We start from the raw sequence: 23,602 nt of genomic DNA on the forward strand, positions 1-23,602 counted from the left end.
TCAACAAAAATCACAGATTCAAGAAAGCAGGATAGGATTTGTGTTCACCTCTATATTCTGAGGACAACATATAACCAGGCTTAGAGGAGGTCTATTTCTACTTGTAACTTGAAAAACATTATAATGAGTAAGTGAATTGTTCCATGCATTCTTTATCAGGTTACAATCAGACTTGGTGTTTCTTTTTTAACTAATACACAAATAACAAGGAATTTTCTATAGAAATGATTTAATAAACATAGAAAATAATAAATTGACTAAATATAAAGAATATTTTTTCTCTTAACCACGATGTAACGGTGCACATAATGTTATATAAACAAAAATAATTGAAATATTGTAAATAAATAAATAGATAGATAGGCAGATAAATATTTAAATACATCAGCATGGTCATCTGTAAGTGACTAGTGACTGTAGAGTTGAACATGATGTTGCTTAATACTCCTGAAAACATTTGACAAATTAATTCAATTCAGGTCATGATTACAGCCGAAATGAGAGTCTTTGACACAGCAGAACACGTGCAAGTGTGATATTATCAGTCAGTGAGAATCATTTCCATGTTGAACCAGGTGTCCTTCCTCACTCCTTAATCTTTCTTACAAGTTTGTTGATGAAGAGAAAGATCTCATGATTTCTGCTCTGACAATCTCCCAGGCACAAGGGCTGTATTTCTTCTCTTGCAGATACAGAGTGATTCTCTGGAAGTATCTCCTCACAGCCAGCATGGACTCCTCATTCATCAGGGGAGTCTCTTCCACCCCCACCTCCTGGGTCAGACAGGCTTCCAGGTCAGTCAGCTGCTGATCAAGTCCAGTATAGAATTTGTCTAAGAGGGTCTCATCCCAGGCAGCAGATGAGCCCTCTCTGCTGAAGAGGTGGAAGATCTGCTGGATCATCTCATGGACCACAGAGACGGCTTGAGCCTTCTGGAACTGGCTGCCATCAAACACCTCCTCGGGGAATCCAAAGTCATTTCTGTCCTTCAGGCAGGAGAAGGGGGAGATTCTTTTTTTTTTTTTAATTTTTTGTTTATTGCAGTAACATTGGTTTATAACATTGTAAAAATTTCAGGTGTACATCATTGTACTTCTATTTCTGCATAGATTACATGTTCACCACCAAAATACTAATTACAACCCATCACCACACACATGTACCGAATTATCCCTTTCACCCTCCTCCCTCCCCCCTTCCCCTCTGCTAACCACCAATCCAATCTCTGTCCCTATGTGTTTGTTTATTGTTGTTATTATCTACTACTTAATGAAGGAAATCATACGGTATTTGAACTTCTCCCTCTGACTTATTTCACTTTGCATTATACCCTCAATGTCCATCCATGATGTCACAAATGGCTGGATTTCATCGTTTCTTATGGCTGAGTAGTATTCCATTGTGTATATATACCACATCTTCTTTATCCATTCGTCCCTTGATGGGCACTTAGGTTGCTTCCAAGTCTTGGCTATTGTGAATAACGCTGCAATGAACACATGGGTGCATGTACCCTTACAAATTGGTGTTTTCAAGTTCTTTGGATAAATACCCAGCAGTGGGATAGCTGGATCATATGGTAGTTCTATCCTTGATTTTTTGAGGAATCTCCATACTGTTTTCCATAGTGGCTGCACCAGTTTGCACTCCCACCAGCAGTGGGGAGATTCTTCTCATTTGTTCCAGGAGCATCAAGACCCTCGTGTTGCCCAGGCTGTGGGTCTGAGGCAGGTCACATCCCAGAGAGCAGATGGAGCGGCAGCTGAGCACCACTAGGGCCGTCAGGAAGGAAAAGGGTAGGGCCATTGGGGATCTTGCAGATGCTGCTGGGCTGGCTGAGGGGGGTGATCTGGACCCTTGTCTCTGGATTCTATCAAGACCTTCCTTTGTGCATGTATCTTAAATAGGTAACTAATTTCCTGTTTCTGAATGTTCTTGCTTACTTTCTACTTCTGCTTTTGCTTTTTATTTTGAACTCTCCAAATGGGTGAGAGCAGCGTTTCTGAACCATTTTTTTTTTTCATTATTGCCTCTGCTTCACCTGCCCCCAGAGCCTTTTTAGATATGTTTTCCTAATTGGACCTGATGAAATTTTGATAACACAGATATAGTGTATATCTATTCAGGTACCCTATTTATATATCTACTTTATACAATGAAAAAGAAAGTGCAAAGTTTACTCTTTTTATTCAATGCAGGAGTAAGAAGGACTAAATAATTTAAGCTGTAAGTTAAATTTAAAAGCTATTGACATTTAGTTTAATTTTATATCTACGTTTGTGGAGCTACTTTTAATGTAATATATTTATTTACATAAATAGTAATGTGTCCAATTACATATTCAACTAAAATTTACATAAATACTTTATAATAATACCAATGTATAGATACACTTAAAACTCTATCAAAACTGCTAAACACCATTGAAAATTTAAATTATTTTCATAACATGTAGTTTAGGTACTTAACTTTTAATTTCGTCTCAGATAATAATTTTTAACTTCTCTAGTTGCTAGACATCCATCTAGATATTGTCAACATTTTTTTAGTACTTGACATAATTATTCACGTGTTGAATAACTTTAGTAGAATTCAATAATAAAATATGAATTATTTGCATTTAATTCTCAAGGCCCACGTCACACTGAGGCTCAGACATAAGCAGCATCCACAGGACAGTCAATGGCAGCTCAGAAGTAAGAAGGCCGCCTCTCACAATGTGACTTTGAGAGCAAGCAGATGATGGAGGGAAAGTTCTCTGATGAGCCATCAAGTCATCATAGATTTGTAGCACTGATCTTGCATACAGTTTATCTTTCATGAACTAAAAGTCAGTGCCTCTTGTATGACACACACACACACACAAAACCTAAAGAGGAAGATGAATACTAAGGAATAAGATTTTGTTGGACAGGGCTGAGCTTTGGAGCACCACAAAGCATCGTAATATCTAAGATTTGTTCACACCCTTAGGAACTAATTTTTGCACCTTTGGGAGCAATATCATCCAGAACAACAATACAGGATTTAGACGACATTATCATTTCAAATCTTTCTTTGTATTTTTGCATTAAATTTCCTGTTTCCCAAAGGACTTTCAGAAGTTCCAATCCAAGTCTATTCTTTTCAAACAAAAGGAAACTCTTTTTGTAATGACTTTGGAAGTGGATAAATATTATTATCATGTAAAGAATTAACTTTCAGCTCTGATCCTGAACTCTTTTTATCTTGCATAAGAAGTTATGTTCTTTGGCCCTCTCCATTCCTGCTCTTGAAATGGTAGGGGTGAGACTGTCTTTGGCCAATCAGTTCCTTAGTAACTGGACTCTGTCTTATTCACTGTATTATCCTCGGCACCAGGCCCAGTGCAATCACTCAATAAAGAATTTTTACTAAAGAAGCTTCTCAGATTTTCTGTTCCTCCTGGAGGGTGTTCCTGAATGACCAAGCTATTTTGCTTCATCACGGCCACATTGGCTAGGATTATAGTCGACATGGCTGATTAGACACTCTACCCTTACTGATGGCAATAATGCCGCTGAGTTTATTGCTAGAACCACTAGGATTCTATTTCCTCTAAGGTGCATGTGGCTCTGGGGATTCAAGTTGCAAGAGCAGCATGATTTTCAGCCTTGGCCTAGTGCTCACACGTGTGACCTCGTCTCTAATTTGCCATCTGCTTTGTGAGAATAGGAAATAACCAGCCTGGTGTCATCCACAGAGCCACATATCTAACCTCACCCTCTCCCTGACTGACACAGCTCACAGCAGCCACACAATTGACCACGTTACGTTTTGGCGGCTCTTTACTGAAGTGGCAGTTGCCTATCTTCACCCTGAGAGCCTCTGGAGTCTCCTCGCAAAGAATGATGAATGGTCATCTGCCTCCTGTTATCTCCTCCCATTCCCATGGGATAGTGGACCCCATTTCAGTTTGATTTCCAAAATTTGGCGTGTAATAACTAGAGCGTTACTTCAGGTCAGAAACAAGACTTTGAATTCTGAGATCTTGCTCTGCTGTTTTTGCCTGCTAACCTGCTCATTCTTCTTTATTTACAAGGCATGGCTGTATTCTCTCTTCTGGATGCCAGGCATGTGGGCTTTAATGCGCCGCTATGGTCTGAATATTTGTGTCCCCACAAAATTTATTGAAAAATCCTGACCTCAAAGTGATGGTATTATGTGGTGGGGCCTTTGGGAGGTGACTGGGGGGGAGGGTGGAGCCCTCCTGAAGGGAATTAGTGTTGCAATAGAACAGGCCTGAGATAGATCCTTTGCTCTTCTGCCACATGAGGATAGAAGAAGTCAGCAGTGTGGGCCCCAGAAGCGGGCTCTCACCAGAACCGGACCATGCTGACACCCTGATCTTAGATTTCCAGTCTCTAGAACTGTGAGCTATAAATTTCGGCTCTTTACAAGCTACCCGGTCAATGCTGTTTTGTTAAAGCAGCCCGACTGGACTAAGACCCGACCTGACCTATTTTTCTCCTTAGACTACCCCCCAGGAGTCTGTAAAATACCTGTGGGTGGAGAAATCATCTTACCCAACCTTGTTTCCCAGGCATCTATTCTAGTCCTAACCATCTCAGGAGCTCAATCAATGTGCATGAGCAGAATAATCGTGGTAATAATAGGAGAAAGAAAAACACCAATATATGCTAGATAGCTATGATTTGAGAGGACAATAGATCTAATGACACTGTAAATTCTTCACGGTTCTACAAGAGAAGTTATAATTTAATGTTGTGTGGTGTATTTAAAAGAAACTGTTTGGTTGCAGGGGTATTTTCTTCAAGTGTGCATTTTCAATATTTTGAATATCAGGATGGAAATCCTGGGCCTGGTCATGAATGGAAGACTCACTCTCCACTTTTATTCCAGTATCCTCAATACCTGCAAGGGGCTACCTGGTCGTACTTTCCTTGTCTCCCTCAGGTAATAAGGAAACAACTTGTGTTGTCTCCACACTCGTGGCTATTTTCCAACTTTAGCCTATGCCTTTGGGCCTCAACTTGAATGAGTTTTTCAAAGGGTCAATGATACTGTGAACTCGAACGAGTGATATCTACGTCATCTCCCCGGGTTTCAATGGTGGAATCAGATTTTGGGTCAGTTTTTTTTCTTTACTTGAATTGTGTGCAGTGAAGACATTTATTATTTTTTCCCCTAAAAAAGCATCCGTATATATACTGCAAAAATGAAAAGTGGTCTCATTCACTATACTTGTCTTCTTTTCCATTAGTCACCCAGTTGGAGTCTATTTCCCAGCTTCTCTGCACTTAGAAGTCCCATGAGAAGAAATTCAGGCCAACTAATGTGAGCAGAAGTGATATTGCCCTGTATGGTCCTGGCCCTTGAAAACATCCCATGTGATCCACCTTCCTTTTTCTCTTTACAACCAAGTGGAATAGACTCAAGTACCACAGACAGATTGGGAGTCACACGTTGAACATGCCTAAGCCACAAAATAGAGGGTACCATGTCCCTGAATCACTGTTTGGAGAAGAGCCAACAAGAAGATTCAACTGGGCCAGCCCTGGTGGCCTAGTGGTTAAGTTTGGCATGCCCTGCTTTGGTGGCTTGGGTTGGGTTCCTGGGCGTGGACCTACACCACTCGCCTATTAGTGGCCGTGCTGTGGAGGTGGCTCACATATAAAAAGAGGAAGATTGGCTGGCAGCGGATGTTAGCTCAGGGTGAATCTGCCTCAGCAAAAAGAAAAAATGAAAAAGAAAAGAAGATTTATCTAATCAGAAGTGCCTGCATTGTGCTCTTACATGAAGGAAAGATAGATTTCTGTTATGATCAAATTACACTTTTCTGTTTATCTGTTACAGCAGCGAGCATTAACTTAACCGACAAATATCTTTAACCATATACTATCCTGAAGAATCTTTCCATAAGAAAATGAACTTCACCCTTTGGGAACAGCAAATACCCTCTAGACATTAAATAAATTTAAAAAATGGTCAGAAAATTATTTATTTAAGAAAATAGACCATATTCTTCTCTATAAAGAAATTTTTGGGAAATCATAATATACAATACATTTTTAAAATTTTATCATGATTTTTGTTCAGGTATTTTTCAGCTGGTGCAGAATTATGAGTCAAGATTGCTGTTTGAGGGCTTAGTAGACAATGATATAATTTACCAGGGAGGGTCATGTGTTTAAATTTCTTATTTATTTGTTGACTTTTCTTTGAAGATTGTCACATGAGGGAAAGGCACCTTTGCATTTCCACTCTGACAATCTCCCAGGCACAGGGGCTAAAATTCTTTTCCTTCAGATAGCAATGGATTCCTTGGAAGTACTTCCGGACAACAATTCCCAAATACGGACAAGCCAGATTTTCTTCTTCCACCCGCTCCAGGCTGTGATCAAGTCTAGAGAGTAGCTGGTCGAGGATGGTGGTGTTCCAAGCAGCACGGCTGTGCTCTGTGCTGAAGAGGTTGAAGACCTGCTGGAGCATCTCCTGGTGGAAACAGGTGACTTGTGTCCTCTCGATTTGGGTGATATTGTCTGTTTCCCCAGGAAATTTGAAGTCGTTTCTGTCATTCAGGCATGACTGAGAGGGGATATTTTCCAGCTGTTTCAACAACATGAGGATTTCCGTTTTTCGTAGGCTACCTGTCCAACGCAAGTCCCCGCCAAGAGAGCAGGCAGAGATGGAGCAGAGCATCACTCCTGCCACTAGCCAGTGGATCTGGGCCATGGAGAACTCCGGTGATTCACCAGTCTGCCAACAGGGGGCGCGCGGGCACCGCTGAGCAATGAGCGCAGTTTCCTTCGCGGGCTGCCCGGAACGCGGGATTCTCTAGGCGGCCGCCAGAGGGCGCGCAGGGGCCTTTACTATCGCGGGTTTCGGAGGGGAAGACTTGGGAGCTTTGCTTTCGGTCATTGGGGCCGCTCCAGGGAGATACAGTCGCGGCCTCCGGGACCCACTTTGCGTTGCTTTAATAGTGAAGGAGAAACCTCCCTTCCCGCGGCCCTGACTGCTGAGGAGGGAGCGTGGCCGCGGCCTCGCCGGGGACGTGTCTCTCGGGGCGAGCACAGAAGCCGGCGTTTTCTGCGCTTTCGCCTGAGTTTTGCGCTTTCCTTTCGCACAGAAACTTCAGCGGGGCTGTTTTTACAGCGAACCCGTTTCCCGAGGATCTGAGGCCGGAATCCGAGCGGGTTGAGTCGTGTTTACAGGTTCGGGAGAGTGTGAGGGCGAGACGCGGCGGCAGATGCAGAGACGGGGGGCCGGGGCCGTGGACCGCGGCGGGTGCCCCCCACGTGCTCGGTGACTCTCCTGGTGACTTGTCAGCGCGACAGCGGGAACGTGGTGGAGGACAGTATTGAGAAACTGAAAAGTGGGGATAGGGAAAGTGCATTCTATTAAACATTTTTGCGATTAAAATATTTTAGCATTAAATATAAGTATCAAACAAAATTTTAAAATATTTTTAGCTTTAAAACAGCATTTCATTAAACTTTAACTTCATTTAAACTATATTTCATTGATACCTAAAGAAGAATTTAATATAATAATTCTTTCCTAGGTTGAATGGAAGTAAACTCGATAATATTTTCAAGATTACTTCTTTACTTGTTTTCAGTTGAGAGGATTGCCAATTTCTCGGGGCACCCTGACAATCGTAAATAATTTTTTTTCACTTCACGTTGCTGAAAGGACTGTCACAGGTCCCCACCTTGACTGTATTGTTGGAGAAAAATTAGTGTTGTGTACAAGCCGCTGAGGACATTCAGCAGGTCAGGGCTTTGAATTTGCTTTGGTAAGGATTTTACAGACTGAGTGGAATTTGCCTACATTTCGTTGACACGGTGCCCCCTTCCTTCGTGAGACTCGCAGGGCCTTGCAGGGCAGGGTCATTTCTTGTCTTTATTTAAAATTTTGATATTTTGTTCATCACGGATATTTTGGCATTAATTTTCACTTTTTAATATTGGATTAAAATAGTATTTATCTTGATGAGTTCGATTTGGTGCCTCCTCAACTTCCGTGCTTGAGGGAAGTACTTGCTCACTTGACCTTGATGCTAACCCGGGAAGTGGCTTTTGATTTAGCGTTGTGATCTTCCCCGGCTGAAAATCGAGGGGTGTCCTATTTCTCCTCACCCTCTCCCCCATATTTTTTTTAACCATTTCCTTGGTATCTATAACTTTTTTTCTTTTTTGTCTGTGCCATAAAAAATATCATCAGAGAAGGTCTGAAATTGAGGAGGAGAAAAGGGCCTATTTATCTCATTTGTGCTGTTCACAGAGCAGCCATTTTTGGTCAGACAACTTTCCTCCAGGCGGGTTCTCTGCAAAGAGCTTCAAGTGTGGTGTCAAGTTTCTTTCCTCAATGTGCTGGATACTGATCTAATGGAGGAATTTGGGCTTTGCTCAGCCATTGTCCTGCAGACAGTCCCCTCCTCTAGAGTTTATTTGAGGGACCTCCATATACAGAGCCCTGAGAGTCTTAAGGGAGCTGCAGTCAAACCTTCTCTGACTTGGCTGAACGTGGACTGTGCAGATTATCGTATGTTGTATTAATACTGATCAGTAAGTGAAAAGCAATAGGATATATTGGAGTGTAAGAGGAAGCCATTTGGTGTAAAACTAATTCGGCCTGACCGTGTTTTTCCAAAAGAACCTGATATGGTCTGTGGAGGATGCACTGTACATCTGCTTTAAACATTTACTCTGCCCCAAAGACAAGAATGATGCCCCTAAAGACAGGGATGTAGCTTCCACCATATTGGCATTTCCTTTAGGATAAGCATCTCTCCCTAAACACTAAGGATTAATTACTGACCTGCTGTGTTCACCTGGTGACCACCGACCTGCTGTGCCAGCTAAGCATCTTGTGACAGTAGTAAAAGAGATATTCTTGTCATATGTGATGTATGCAAGCTGGTATATAACAACTCTGTATACCCCACTTCTTTGGTGCTGTTCCTTCCTTGGAGAAGGAAGGCCCTGGGGTATAGTCTTCAAACTTGGCTCATAATAAACTCACCACAATTTTGATTTATAGATTGATTATAGATTATTTGCTTCCACATTTCTTGGCATAGTTGCAGCGGGAATTCAGAGAAACCTGCTGGAGACCACTTGGAATCTACACTGAACTGGCATTTGGACCAATAGGGGCACATTGAGCACCCCCCAGATCCCTGTATTCTTCAGGTGACCCCAATGAGTTCTTCTGAATCCTGGACCTCTTTATTTTAAGTCGATGGTCCAGAGTTTATACGAGCTGTTTTGAGCCTTAAGACTAGGTATCTTAAGGGGGTACCAGTACATTTCCTAGGTTAGAGGAACTTAGGGGTAATTCCTAGGAAAAAGAAACCTAGGGGGAATTTCCTAGGCCAGGGGGAACTTTGGAGTGAATGGCGTAGGCTGACCTTTTTAATTTGGCTTTGTTTTGGAAAGAATTGTGTTTATAAAGTCTGAGCAAACTGCTTGATAGAAAAATGAGAGTCTGAACTTATTGCAATCTGAAGATAAGGGACACCAGCTCCCCCCAGCTGTAGGGCGTTTTCAGGTGACTGAGAATCTCATGGGAGTGTCTGACCCACTATGCTGTCCCTAGAAATTATTCAGACTTTATAATAAAATGAAAGTAAAAGAAAAACAGGAAATTGAGCTTCTGAAAGCTGACCATTTCCCAAATGGGTGGTCTCCCCTTGGAACTCCAGCTGGCTTCATGCTGAAACTTGCATGTGCTTAACAAAATGGGCATAACTATAAATAGCTGGCAAGATGACCCAAGATAAGATAAAATTACAGTGACCACTGTTGGACTCTGTTTTTTTTTTTCCTGAGTAAGATTTGCCCTGAGCCAACATCTCTGCCAATCTTCCTCTGTTTTGTGTGTGAGTCACCATCACAGTATGGCTACTGACAAGTGGTGTAGGTCCACGCCCAGGAACCAAACCCATGCTGCCAAAGTGGAGCGCACCAAACTTAATCGCTAGGCCACAGAGCTGGCCTGTGGGGCTCCTTTTTTAAGAGCCACGTAAGAGAGAAATTTTTAGGGAGTTGAGCTTGCCAACTTCCAGCACTATTGCTATAACTAAAGGTTCCGGAAGCTGTAAATATTTATTAAGAACAGCAAAAAAAAAAAAAAAACCAAAAAACAAAAAACAGAAAACAAACCTTGCCAAGCTTGTTTTGTGTTCTGAGGGCTTAGCTTAATAATCATCAGGTTGGAGACCTGAACAGATATTTCTCCAAAGAAGATATACAGATGGCCAACAGACACATTAAAAGATGTTCAAAATCATTAACTATCAGGGAAATGCAAATCAAAACTACAATGAGATATCACCTCACGCCCGTCAGAATGGCTATAATTAACAAGACGGGAAACAACATATGTTGGAGAGGATGTGGAGAGAAGGGAATTCTCATACACTGCTGGTGGGAGTGCAAACTGGTGCAGCCACTATGGAAAACAGTATGGAGATTCCTCAAAACATCAAGGATAGAACTACCATATGATCCAGCTATTCCACTGCTGGGTATTTATCCAAAGAACTTGAAAACACCATTGCATAAAGATACATGCACCCCTGTGTTCATTGCAGCGTTATTCACAATAGCCAAGACTTGGAAGCAACCTAAGTGCCCATCAAGGGACGAATGGATAAAGAAGATGTGGTATATATACACAATGGAATACTACTCAGCCATAAGAAACGATGAAATTCAGCCATTTGTGACAACATGGGTGGACATTGAGGGTATTATGCAAAGTGAAATAAGTCAGAGGGAGAAGGTCAAATACCGTATGATTTCCTTCATTAAGTAGTAGATAATAACAACAATAAACAAACACATAGAGACAGAGATTGGATTGGTGGTTACCAGAGGGGAAGGGGGGAGGGGGGAGGGTGAAAGGGATAATTTGGCACATATGTGTGGTGATGGGTTGTGATTGGTATTTTGGTGGTGAACATGATGTAATCTATGCAGAAATAGAAGTATAATGATGTACACCTGAAATTTATACAATGTTATAAACCAATGTTACTGCAATAAATAAAAAATTAAAAAAAAATAATTGTCAGGTTGGGGTTCCAAGATATAGTCAGACGGAAATGTGGGTTGCACTCCATTTATGGCTAAAGGTCCTACCAAAGTGCCTCCAGCCTCTGTGGAATTACAGTGGCTGTTAGAAGGAACATTCCCATTAGATAAGATTATTTGAGAAGTGTGCTTAAAAAGAAAGACTTAAAAATTCCAAAATAACCTTACTGAAAGTTTTGTTGCAAAAAGCTAATAGAAAATTAAGTTATAAAAGGTACCTAAAGGAAAATAGATTAGGCCCTGGCTTTACAGGCACCCCTGGTAATCTGCTCCCAGAGTCAATGAGACTCGGAGAGACTTTCTGGGAAACTGCTACTTTAAAGATTACTGGAATTGTTCAGTACCACCAGGTAGTTACTGTTTGTCCCAGCTGAAACCTGGCAAGATATTTGAAAGGATTTAGCAAATTACAATCAGAAATTTGGCCAAACTGGAAGGTAATATTCAAATCCTGATAGGAATTTTCTTTCCAGGCCTCCTTCCCTAAGTTAAAATAAAGCTAAACACCCAGAAGGAAAGAAGCGAATTATGGATGATGTTGTTGAACAGGTAGAAGAGCAACTGACCTTGACTTACAAATCCTTGCAAGACTGGAAATGCAGCTCTGGAGGCAGTTGAGATTCCACTCATTTCCCTGATCTCAAAAGGCTTATCACCTCACCTTTCAGAGAACTGTTATTTAGCCCATCACCAATTCCTAAGCTGGAGAAAGAAAAGGAAAAAAGGGAAGAAAAATGTCCTTAAGAGCACCCTTGCCCAAAATCTAGCATCTTGAGTGTCTTCTCCACAAATACTAGTAGAAAAAGCTTAAAAAAAATTTGGGTTCAGTTATTCTTTCATAACTAGTGAGCCTTATGCTACTGTATCTGATTCACGGCAGTAATTTTAAAACAATAGCTCTGGAGTCTCTGTGTTTGTATGTCTATGTATGTTATATATGTGTGATACTTTACCTCCAGTTGGTAGAATTTCTGAAGAGTTCTATTCCATTGGCTTAAAGTAAGCACTTATACAAATGTAATGGAAACTAACCCAAATATCTTTCAAGCTAACATGATATAATCTTTGGTAAATAAAAGCTTATTTAAATTTGTTTGATTAAAATAAACATGGTTTTGAAGTTATCAGCATGGAAACAAGTAAACTAAATAGATGTAAAGAAGACAAGGGTTTATAGATAAACTTTTAGAACTTGAAATCTTAGAGTTTTGCTAAATTGAATTAAATGATGGAAAATTCATTAAATATTTAGATCATTTCCAAATCAGATAAAGTACTGAAACATTAATTGCTAAACATGTCTATCTACTTTTGACTTCTTATTAAAAAAAAAGTTTGGATCTAAACATGTCTTGTGTTTTATTAAAGAGATTGTACTATGAAGTAGCATGTTTCAAAAAATTATAAAAAATATTTATAAATTTGCTGAGCTACAGAATGCTAATGGCAAAGACAGTTTATAATTGCTTACTTCTTAGTTTTCACTAAAAATTAAGGTCTGTAAGGGTTAAAAATTCTAATTCATATGTGTGATTAGAGCTACTAAAAATAAGGAAGACATCTTTGTATTCAAGGAAAGTAAGATGTACGTTTTCAGTAAAGGAGGTATAAAGAATGGAAATACTATTGTTTTGTTAAGAAAGAGAAATTTGTCCTAAAGTACTAGGAGGGAAGAAAGAAGGCATGGGACAAATTCTGAATGAAAAAAGAAAGTTGTAGAGATTTGTAAAAAAACCAAACAAACAAAAAAGCAAAACACTAAGAATTTTGTGCATGGTCAAGTTGGCTAAGATTAAAATAAATTTAATTAAGTGAATAAGTTTTAATATCAAAAGTAAGCTGGTACAAAAAATTAGAATTTGGTTTTCTCTCTCTTAAAGGGATAGTTTTCTTGAACTTTTAGTCTGATCCTGATAAGAGATTATAAAAGATTTTCTTTACTTTTGAGTGAGCCTCATTTTGGTTAAATGTCTTAAAAGCATTGTTTCATAGTGACCATTGTTTCACAGTGACACTTGATCTTGTTTGACCAAGCGTTTTAAAACCTTTTGATATTTTTGACAAGGTCCCCAAAATTCATATCCTAAATGAAATCTTTCTTTTTACTTTTTTCTTTGAGAATTTTCAGAGAGCTCCTGGGACTTCTCAAAATAATCTGTTCTCTTCCTATAAAGAGGGAGATACTAAACTAATTAGGCTTATTTGATATGCTGGATTGCATGGGAAGCATTGTCAAATAAATGATGCTAAGTCTTCTTAAGTTTTATTGTGTAGGTAAATATTATACGCTATCTTAACCCTGCTACATTGCTTCCAGCACCACAGGAGGAAAGGACAGTGAGTGCATTCTGTTATCTAATTTGGTTTACAGATAGGTCTTACTTAAATGATAAGCAAGGACATTGTCAAGCTGGATATGCTATCCAGCCTCGAGAATACCTGCTACTTTATATTAACTCTGCTAACCCAGTAAAAGATTTCCTTCTATAGGCTCAAAAAATCACCATGGAAGAGAAACAAAGGTGGCATCAAAAGGAAGAATTTTTGACACCACCACGCAGATGTGGTTCAGGCCCTGCTAACAAACCATAGTGCCTGTTGCAGCACAATTGCCACTGCTCCAGCCTATACACCAGTTAACCCATTGGGCACCTGAAAAGACGATTTTATGGGGGAAAAGAAAGTGTTCTCCCATAGTGGCTCATAAAGCCTATACTTGTTGTGCTCTATGCCCAAAATATAATGTAGGGAAACTATTTCATGGGTCACAAGGCCACTTTCCCCTTCCTAAGGGACCCTTTGAGATATGGCAATTGGACTTTGTTCAAATGCCACCATCTCAAGAATAAATTTATCTTGTAATGATCTGTATGTTCTCATTTTTGGTTAAGACTTTTTCTTGCAGAAGAGCAATGGCTTTAGGTTAATTATTATTGGAAAGAATAATTCCTGTTTGAGGAATTCCTATTGAGTTACACAGTGACCAGGGAACTCATTTCATCAAACAAATAATTAAAACTATTTGTGACATTTGGCCAATAATGCAACATTTTAACTAACGGCACAATCAAAACTCAATTGGCAAAGCTTTCAGAGCATTTAATCTCTCATGGCCAAAAGCTCTTCCGCTAGTGTTCCTCAATCTTAGAGCTACACCTTTGGTAAGCATCAGCTGTCCTCTTTCGAGATAACAACTGGACGACCTATGCAATTAGACAAAGAAATGTATGAACCAATTTTGCTTAAAGGAGATATCTTACATTATTGTTAAAGTCTCATTGAGACACTTAAAAGAAATGAGAGGTTGGTAGCTGATTCTTTTCACAGTGAGCTCCTGGGAGATGAAGACCTTAAGGATCATGGACTTCAACCTGGAGATTTTGTTTATTGGAAAAGGTAACAGACGACAGACTCTTTGCAGCCCTGTTGGAAAGGACCATACCAGGATGAGAAGAAGACGGCATCCATTGTAGACAGCTGTCCCAAGATTCCAGACCAGGCCTGTGTTCCCAACCTTATATCTCCTTATTTAAACCTTTGTAATGCTTAAACCACTTACCTGTTTTATAATTGTTCCATTTAAGGTTTAAGAATACTATCATACTTAAAGAAAGTCATTGATTTAGAACAGACTGGTCTCCAAGGGCAGGCATTTATTGGGTGGCTCCTAATGGAACTCGGTGGTCATGTGGAACAAATCTCTGGCCTTGGCTACTGCCTGGATGGCTAAAAGACTGCACCCTGAGCTTCCCTTGGATGCAGGGAAGGATTCACACTGAGCTAACAGCTGTTGCCAGCCTTCTTCTCTTTAAGCCCAGATGGGCTCATTTAGTGTTCCACTCATATGGCCATGGAGCAGCTATATTCGTTCCTTCTTTGGGGCTAGAAGATGTCACATCACATATAGAAGCTCTGACTAAATTTACTCTATAAGCCCTTAATGATATTCAAGCAGGAATAGCCTTAGTAAATACTGAAATGTCTTTAAATGAGAAAGGCTGTCCTTCAAATTACAATAGCTTTAGATATTCTGTCAGCATCCCAAGGTGGTATATATACAGTCATTCAAACTGAATGCTGTGTTTTTATACCTGATGAATCTTCTACTGTATCATCTCTGCTAAAGCACATGAAAAATAGGTGAATGTCTTAAACTCAATCTTTTATAATTGTAAACAACGCAAGCATGTGAGTCATGTAAAAACACATGTACAATGTTTGTGGAACAATCTAAAATTAATTGAAAAATATATAACCTATGAAAAGCTTTCTCTGTTAATATATACCTCTTTGCTTGTCTGACTATTTCTCCCCAATGTAGATAACTGGGCAAATCAATGAGATAAAAGCCTGGCACAGAGGGACATGATGGACCCAAGGCAGGCAACAACCATCCTGGTGCTGAGGGACAATTTGTTTGTTTGTTTGTTTGTTTTTTGGTGAAGAAGATTAGCCCTGAGCAAATATCTGTTGCCAGTCCTCCTCTTTTTACTGAGGATGATTGTCCCTGGGCTAACATCCGTGGCCATCTTCCTCTACTTTATATGTGGGACGCCTGCCACAACATGGCTTGATAAGCAGTGCGTTGGTCTGCGCCCAAGATCCGAACCTGCAAACCTGGGCTACCTAAGCAGAGTGTGCGAATTAACCACTATGCCACTGTGCCAGCCCCTGAGGGATAATATTTTGATCATCAATGCTTTATATTGAAAGATTATAGATCGAAAATGGAGAAATGATAAATAAATGGAAAGCAATAGGATATATTGGAGTATATGAGGAAGCCATTAGGTGTAAAACTAATTCAGCCTGACCTTGTTTGTCTAAAAGGGCCTGATGTGGCCTGTTGAGCATGCAATGTATGTCTGCTTTAAACATTTAAAATGCCCCAAAGATAAGAGTGATGCCCCTAAACACAGGGATGTAGCTTCCGCATATTGGCAATTCCTTTAGGATAAGCATCTCTCCCTGAAAACTAAGGATTAATTGCTGACCTGCTGTGCTCACCTGGTGACCACCGACCTGTTGTGCCAGCTGAGCATCTCGTGACAGTAGTAAAAGATATTCCTGTCGTATGTGATGTATGCTCTTTGTTCCAAGATGGTATATAACCACTCTGTACAACCCCACTTCACTGGCGCCCTTCCTTCTTTGGGGAAGGAAGGCCTCAGGGTATAGTCCTCAACTTGGCTCGTAACAACTTCACCCCAATTTTGTTTTGTAGATTGATTATGGATTATTTGCGTCATTTCTAAAGGCCGCTCTCTTTTACTACGTTCAGATTCTCAGCCTGTAATTTGCAAACTGTATTTAATCTTTACAATTTCCTGTGTGACCACTACTAAAGTTGTCTCAGGTTTTTAGAAGATGACATGAAAATCTGGTATTTAAATTCAGGATTCATGGATTTTGTCAGAAAATGGAACCTTTTCAGAAAGTGCTGACTCCCAGTCCCTCCTCTTCACCAGCTCTGAGGACTTGCTTCTGCCTTTAGTGTCTGTCTGCCCTGCTTCCCGGAGGGCACTCACCATCCCTGTCTTCATTTCCCTGAATCCACGTTGCCAAGCACATGTCTGTCACATGTGTGCAGTCGGCACCTTTTTGGTGACAGAATGAAGAGAACTGCATGAATTAACCCTTGTGTTCTGGTTTTATGCCACTATTGTCTGTAGACTATATCAGAGCACACGTGCCATAGCTCCTGAAAAGAAATGTGGAAGGATTCAAATCAAATGTATTAGCCCCTCAAAAGGGAAATGCAGAGGGGTGAGGCCAGTTGTATTTCAGTGCAATTTAAAAAGTGTAAAAATGGCATCCAAGATCAAAGCTCTAAGTCCTCTCCTTATTAGAATTAAAAAGGAGAGTTAGGGGCCATCCTTGTGGCCTAGTGGTTAAGTTCAGCGCACTCTGCTTTGGCAGTCTGGGTTGGGTTTCTGGGTGCAGAACTACAAAACTCATTGGCGGCCATGCTGTGGTGGTAACCCACATACAAAATAGAGGAAGATTGGCATAGATGTTGGGCCCAGGCAAACCTTTCTCAGCAGAAAAAAAAAAAAAAAATGAGAGCTATATTGAGACTCAGGCTTTTACTTCAACATTGGGTCTCATTTAGATGGATACATCCTATTGGATTGAGACTTCTGTCATTTTCTATGAATATGCTTAATTTCCAGTATAATAATACAAAAGAAGTGTTAAAGTCATGACCTTATCTGAGGCCCATAAAAGAAGAAGAGAGTGGGAACCGAATTGGGATAAGTACTGAAAATGGCAATTCTAGCCTGTTTAAGGATCTCATTTGCAAGAAGACACTCAGAGTAGCTGGATAAAGGCTCGCACAGCCAGACATCTGCATCACAAGGGCCGGCCACCCTCTTCGCCGATGACACCGAGGATGATGTTGTCCAGCTCTGTCTGCACCCGTAGCTGTGACCTGGCCCAGAACCATGGCCTGCCAAAGCAGGAGGCCTGCACTGTTCTGGACCAATGGGGAGAGTCTCCCTTCTTTTCCAGCCTGAAGGACAAGAAATGTTTTCAGGTTCCCCCAGAAGCAGCTGGATGGCAGCCAGTTCCAAAAGCTCAGGCCACCTCTTTGTCCCTGAGACGATCCAGCAGACCTTCAGCCTCCTCAGCACTAACAGCTGCAGGTCCTCACTGGACTGGATCAGCAGGTGGAAGATCTGGAGACCAGTTTGTGCGGGAGATGGGGGAGGAAAAGAGCCTCCTGGGCAGTGAGGGCTCCAGCCTGGCTGTGAAGAGATATTTCCCAAGAACCAGTCTCCATCTGAGGAAGAAAGAATACAGCTGCAGTGCCCAGACGTTGTCAGACTGGAAGTTAAGAAGCGAAAGTCAGTCAGTGCTCCCTCTGTGTCCTCAAGTCTCAGAAAACCCGGGTAGTTGGAAAGGAGACTTAGACCCAGTCTTCCACAGTTGAGTCTTACCTACTTGTAAATGGCCTCAAGCTTGTAAATATTTACTCAATTCAAAGACGTTTTTTCTGCTTCAGTTATAAAATGCGTTGTCACTTTTCCAGATTATTTTTTAATAACAAGAGGAAACTGTACTTTCGAATCAAGAGAAACTGTGTTTTTAATTTGTAATAATTAGAATTTATCTATTTCTCTATGATGATTGTTGTATTTAGAAAATTTATTCTTCATGTTATGTGGTTCGCTTTGTCTGCTATTTTCACTTGCTTTGGGAGTGTAAAATCTATATTTTAAATGTTGGGTCTTACTCATACTCTTAAAGAGATAAAAAGTGCCCTTACATGTTCAGTCTGCCTTCAAATCCAAAAGGACCATAAATATTTTTATTCATTTCATTGATTCATAAAATATTTTTAAGTATCTCTGCTCCAAGTAATTCACTTGTGTTTGTGAATAAAACAAAGATATTGCTTTCTTTAATGGAGTTTTCTGGCAGAGAGGACAGGCGGAGCCATTGACAGGGAAGTCATTAGTAGGAACCCTCTCTAGGGCTCTGGAGGAGATGCGCAAGACACTCTGACAGATTGTAGCAGCTGGAGCTATTCAGTTGTACTTATGCTTTCTTGGAGAAATCATGTCTAATGGTTGTTGACTCCATTTCAGCAAGTGCATGAACAAGAATCTAAAGTGAAATATGTTATACATTCATGGAATTTAAACTTCAACAAATAAGTTGTGAATATACTTTCTATTTTTTGGCACTGTGGGGGGTGCCAGATGCAATGAAAATGCGTGATGCTTCAAGTTTGGACATGGTAAGTGGAGGTGTTCTAGGGTAGCAGGTGGCAGTGTGGGTCTCATGTTTGGAGATGGGACTCTGGGTAAAGACATCCACATGGAAGTCATAATCAGAGAGATGACATTTGGAACTATTGGGGAGGTTGAGACTGCATGCACAGAGAGGATGAAGTGTGGTGCCTAGTACAGAATTTTGAGGAACACCAAAATTCCCTAGAAACAGAGGGAGTAGTTAACAAAGGAAAGAGAGGAAGAGGAGGAGCAGAAAAGCAGAAGATGGTGGTGACACAGAAGCCAGATGAAGGTCCAACTCTAAAAGGAGGACGTGGTCCAGAGTCAGATGCTTCTGAGGTGTCGGCCAAGGCTGACTGACAGTGACCTCTGAGCTCAGTAAGACGGAGTGTGTTGTCAACCTCGGCTGAGCTGTTTCAGGAGAACAGGGAGGCTGAAGTCACATGATAGTGAGTGCAGAAATGAGCTGCGGGTGAAGAAGTAGGGACCGAGAGTGCAGAGAATGTTCAAGAAGTTTTGAGTATGAACAGAATGACAGGAGCAAGGTAATACAGGTAACGGTTGTAGGGCTGAGGACTGAACGATCATATTTAGGATGAAGAAGATAAAAATTAAGCACCTTTAATGTTGATCCAAACTAGCCAGTAAAAAGGTAGATGTTGGTATGGGAGAGCGGAGGTAACTGACAAAGCATCAATATCTTTTCTGTACTTTGCATCAAGGAACTCTCTCCCCAAAGCTAAGCCTTCTGGAATTGTCCATCTGTTTGGTGTCACAGAGGTTTTGCACCCTGGAGCGTGCAACATGGTGAGGCTTGGGATTCGTAAAAGGGACTTTCTTTTATAAAATAATGATAAAAAGTCTCAATTGTCTGTGAGAACAGAAGTGGATATGGAGCTAGGCCAAGCTTCTGTCTCCTCACGCAGATCAGTTTTATGCAAGGGTGTTTCTCAGTGTTGAGGATGTTAAAAATCTACACCATGAAAAATTTACATAAACTTTGAACACTTTTTAGAAAATATTAAAATGGATTGTCTTCTGAATAATTAACAAATACAACAGTTTGGCATGGGAAAAACAGAATTTTCCTAGTCCTGTCAATAAGAACTTTTGCATAATTGGTGGCTAGTATTTAATATCAGTACCATGAATTAGTAAAATCAGACAACAAATTGAGAGAGGCTTTTTCTTTGATACCTATCACAATCACATATTAAGTCTTTATATGACTAAACATTTATAATAATTTTAAACGTGTACAGAAATATATTGTACTAAGAAGCAGATCTTCAGATCAACATATTACAAAGCGTAAACTCAAAACATGTTTACACATTGAATGAGTCTGGATTCACCAGTAGATCCTTTCCTCAGCCCCTGTCTGATAGATATTACACACCCACTTTTGCATTCAAGTAAATGTGAGTTTCCTAAGAAACCAGGCAGAATGGCTTACTGCCTTAAGAATATTTTTCCCTTAGCAGATTAAATTTAAAAGAAATAATATCCTCTTTCTGGCCTATTTAAGGATAATAGGAAAATAAATAAAAATAATTTAGGCCCTGGAATCAAGTAGGGCCTTGACTTTTCTTCATTAACAAGTTGACAGGAAAATTCAGGAATTAAGGAAAAATACTTTGACTCTCAAGATACGGACACTCACTGACTTTCACTGGTACATGAAGACCAGCAAATGACTGATTTCACTGCCCCCATCTGACTAGTTACTCACTAAAGGAATGGTTGATGCAAATATTTAGACCAGGCCATGGGTAGGAACAGTTGGTTAAATGGCCCCTGAGATTTTTTCAAAAACTAAAGAATACAAATTATTTTAGAAATGTATTTGGCATTATCCCCTGGGAGAACTGAACACCAGTGTATTCTTTCTTGTAGCCTCATCCTCCTTGCTGGTCCCTTCTCTTGTTAATACTCATTTGCCTTTTCCATGGGGCCGTCATTCCTCTTCTCTCTCTCAGCATCTATGCTCTTTACCAGTGAGCACAGATATCAGGTTTTCTCTTAAAGAAAGGGGTTAAGAATAATTATACATGACAATTTCATGTCTGTCATGTATGATTTGAACTTGAAATACTCAGGCACTATTTGAAGCAGTGTATCATAGGTACTGTATGAATGATGCCATGTGTCTTAGTTCAGGCTGCTGTAACTAAGTACTATGGACTGGGTGGCTTATAAACAACAGGAATTTATTTGTCACAGTTCTGGAGGCTGGAAGTCTAAGATCAGGATGCCAGCATGGTTGAGCTTGCTTCTAGGTTGCAGGCTGCCAACTTCTCTTTGTATCCTCACATGGTGGAGATCTGAGGGACTCTCATATAGGCCTTCATCCCACTCATGAAGCTCCACTCTCATAACTTCGTCTAATCCCAATTACCTTCCAAAGACCCCACCTCCTGATTTCATCCTATTGGGGGGTATAGGGTTTCATCACATGAATTTTGGGTGCATGCAAACATTCAGTCCATAATACCGTGATAAGAAGATCCCATGGTATTGTGGTTATGGCAAGGTTTGTTAGAGTATTTTCCATTCTCTACATTTATTTGAGGATAAATAACACATTCCTTGATGCTGCCTTCATTTTCTTATGGTACATTAATCCTGAATTGATTACTGATTAAATGTTACAATGTTACTCTGATCATGATCATCAAGGACCTAACGAGACAAATTCCACAGACTTCTTTCAGTCATTATCAAAAATGCTGCTGCTGCTGATGGCATCTTCAAATTACTTTGCCTTTTCTAAGGGACTCATTTAATCCTTCCAACATAGTTGAGACTGAGGTGTTAATATTCTCCTTTCCAAAGAGCCACCTGCTAAGAGTTTATATAAATAAAACGATCTAATAAGTAAATGGCAAATCTAGGTTTCAAAACCTACTATGTCAGATCCCAAACTCCACCTCCTTACCCACAACATTAGATGCCTGTGCAAACTGCATGTATTGAACCATCACTTCTTTTCTGGAAAACCCTACACTTTAACATATTGATGTTCCTTTATTGTCTCACTGATTACAAATTCTTTATTTCTTCATTAATTTGTCTTCCACTTCCACATTTGTAGATGCCTTGACCAAATAACAAAGTATTTGCAATAAGCAAAATGAAATTATCAATTGGCAATTATTTCTCAGAGCCTAAAATGAGATCAACATGATTAATAATTCTAATAATTATAAAATAACCACATTTAATATATATTCCAGATGGTTCGCATAGATTGCTCGTATTAATTCTCACCATACATTTATGAGACGCATGGGAGACAAGACCTGTGAAACTTATGGCCCCTGCACCGCAGAGTGAGTGAATTACAGACATTTTGGTGGCTCCTCTGTGGAAAACACTGAGCTTCTGGCTCTTGTGGATGAAAAGGAACAAGTACTTATGCTACCAACTTACACGAATATGGGAAATGATTGGAAAAATGTAAAACGATATACACTAACGGGTAAAATGTGAAGGATGAAGCAGAGCATCACCATTGTCGTCAGCACAGAGACCAGGGAGGCCAGAATCTCAGCGCTTCACCTGGACCACAGTGAAAGTGCGCGCAGCTGCCGCTCAACAGCGCGCGCAAAGCTCCCTTCGCTGCCCCCAACGGCCGGCAGGGGGCGCCGAACTCGCCGTAACCGACCAGCCGGCGCCGCCCGCACAGCGGGACACGCCTGGGGCTCCGGTGCCGCGGACTCGGGCGCCGCGTCCACGGGGAGACCCGGCGCTTCGCCGTCCGCTGAGCCCTGGCCCGGGAGGGGCGCCGCAGGGCTCAGGGACCGCGTGGGGCCCGCGAACCGGAGTCAACGCTTCCTCCTCGGGCCTGACGCCGAGGGGAGCTGCGCCGCGGCGTCGCCAGAGCCTTTCACCGTCTGCACCTGCCCCGCGTCCATCCGTCCTTTCCTTTCTCCTGGGAGATCCTAGCAGACCGTTCACAAAAGCGCCCGTTTATTCAGGGGACTGACGGCTCGAAATCAGAGCGTGCTGCGGTCTCTTTTCAGATTCGGGATGGTTTCTGGGGAGAAAGACACGAATTCAGGGAAAGGGAAGCGCTTCTACAATCTGGACACGGATCTAGGAAATATTGGGACCCTCCAGTGGAATGACTTGGGGACACAGCTGACTTTAAAGGAGCCCCGGGAGGAAGAGAAAATGTGTGCCTGTATATATATGATTTTATTCCATTTTAATAGTTAATTTCTCCTACAACGTTAAAGTGGTCGAAAAAATATTTTAAAATGTAAAAGTATTTAAAGCACATTAAGTTTAAATATTTTATTTATGCGCAAAGCAGTCTTATTATAAGGTCCTGGCTTTAATGGAAGCAAACTCATCAGTAATATTTTCAAAATTACTTCTCTGCTTATCTCATTTTCAGTTGAGAGAATTGCCATGTTTGGCAATATCTTGTGGCTCAGTCACTATCTTAAATAATTTCAACTTACAAAATCTTTTTTTTCTCTCATTTGTTTTAAGCAGGAGTCTTCTATTAAGCATTCAGCTTTGTATATAGTCATGGTTTTTCAGTGGAGGGTTTTAACTTTTTCAAAATGTCATCCCACATGGATAAGTTGCATTCAAATTGGTAATCTATTTGCATCAAAATGCTTTCCATTTCAGCGTAATGTAGGTTTGCACTTATACATAATTTACCACTTAATATCTTAGGTGCCAAATGCACTGATTGCATTTTATTTTGATGCCCACTAGATATCCTTAGGTATTATTAATGTAGTATTTGGTAGAGACATGAGGATA

General features: G+C 40.7%; 3 protein-coding genes across 3 annotated transcripts; 1 reads left to right on the forward strand and 2 right to left on the reverse strand.

Annotated features, from left to right (window-relative positions):
* Window positions 1-602: 602 nt before the first annotated feature.
* On the reverse strand, window positions 603-1,903 carry LOC101397191 (interferon alpha-4-like). Its single transcript, XM_087444216.1, has 2 exons — window positions 1,658-1,903; window positions 603-1,011 (listed from the first exon to the last, which is right to left on the reverse strand). Exons 1-2 carry the CDS (start codon window positions 1,804-1,806, stop codon window positions 603-605), a joined length of 558 nt encoding a protein of 185 aa, XP_087300342.1. The 5' UTR covers window positions 1,807-1,903.
* A 4,307-nt stretch (window positions 1,904-6,210) lies between these two features.
* Window positions 6,211-6,822, reverse strand: LOC101396657 (interferon alpha-2-like). The gene has a single exon (XM_014792380.2). It carries the CDS (start codon window positions 6,712-6,714, stop codon window positions 6,211-6,213), a length of 504 nt encoding a protein of 167 aa, XP_014647866.1. The 5' UTR covers window positions 6,715-6,822.
* Window positions 6,823-17,463: 10,641 nt separating this feature from the next.
* LOC101396391 (interferon omega-1-like) lies at window positions 17,464-18,015 on the forward strand. The gene has a single exon (XM_004436827.2). It carries the CDS (start codon window positions 17,464-17,466, stop codon window positions 18,013-18,015), a length of 552 nt encoding a protein of 183 aa, XP_004436884.2.
* The last annotated feature ends 5,587 nt before the right edge of the window (window positions 18,016-23,602 follow it).

This window comes from Ceratotherium simum, chromosome 20 (assembly GCF_057802395.1).
Source record: "Ceratotherium simum simum isolate JZ-2026a chromosome 20, ASM5780239v1, whole genome shotgun sequence".
In the NCBI taxonomy this organism is placed as follows: Eukaryota; Metazoa; Chordata; class Mammalia; order Perissodactyla; family Rhinocerotidae; genus Ceratotherium; species Ceratotherium simum.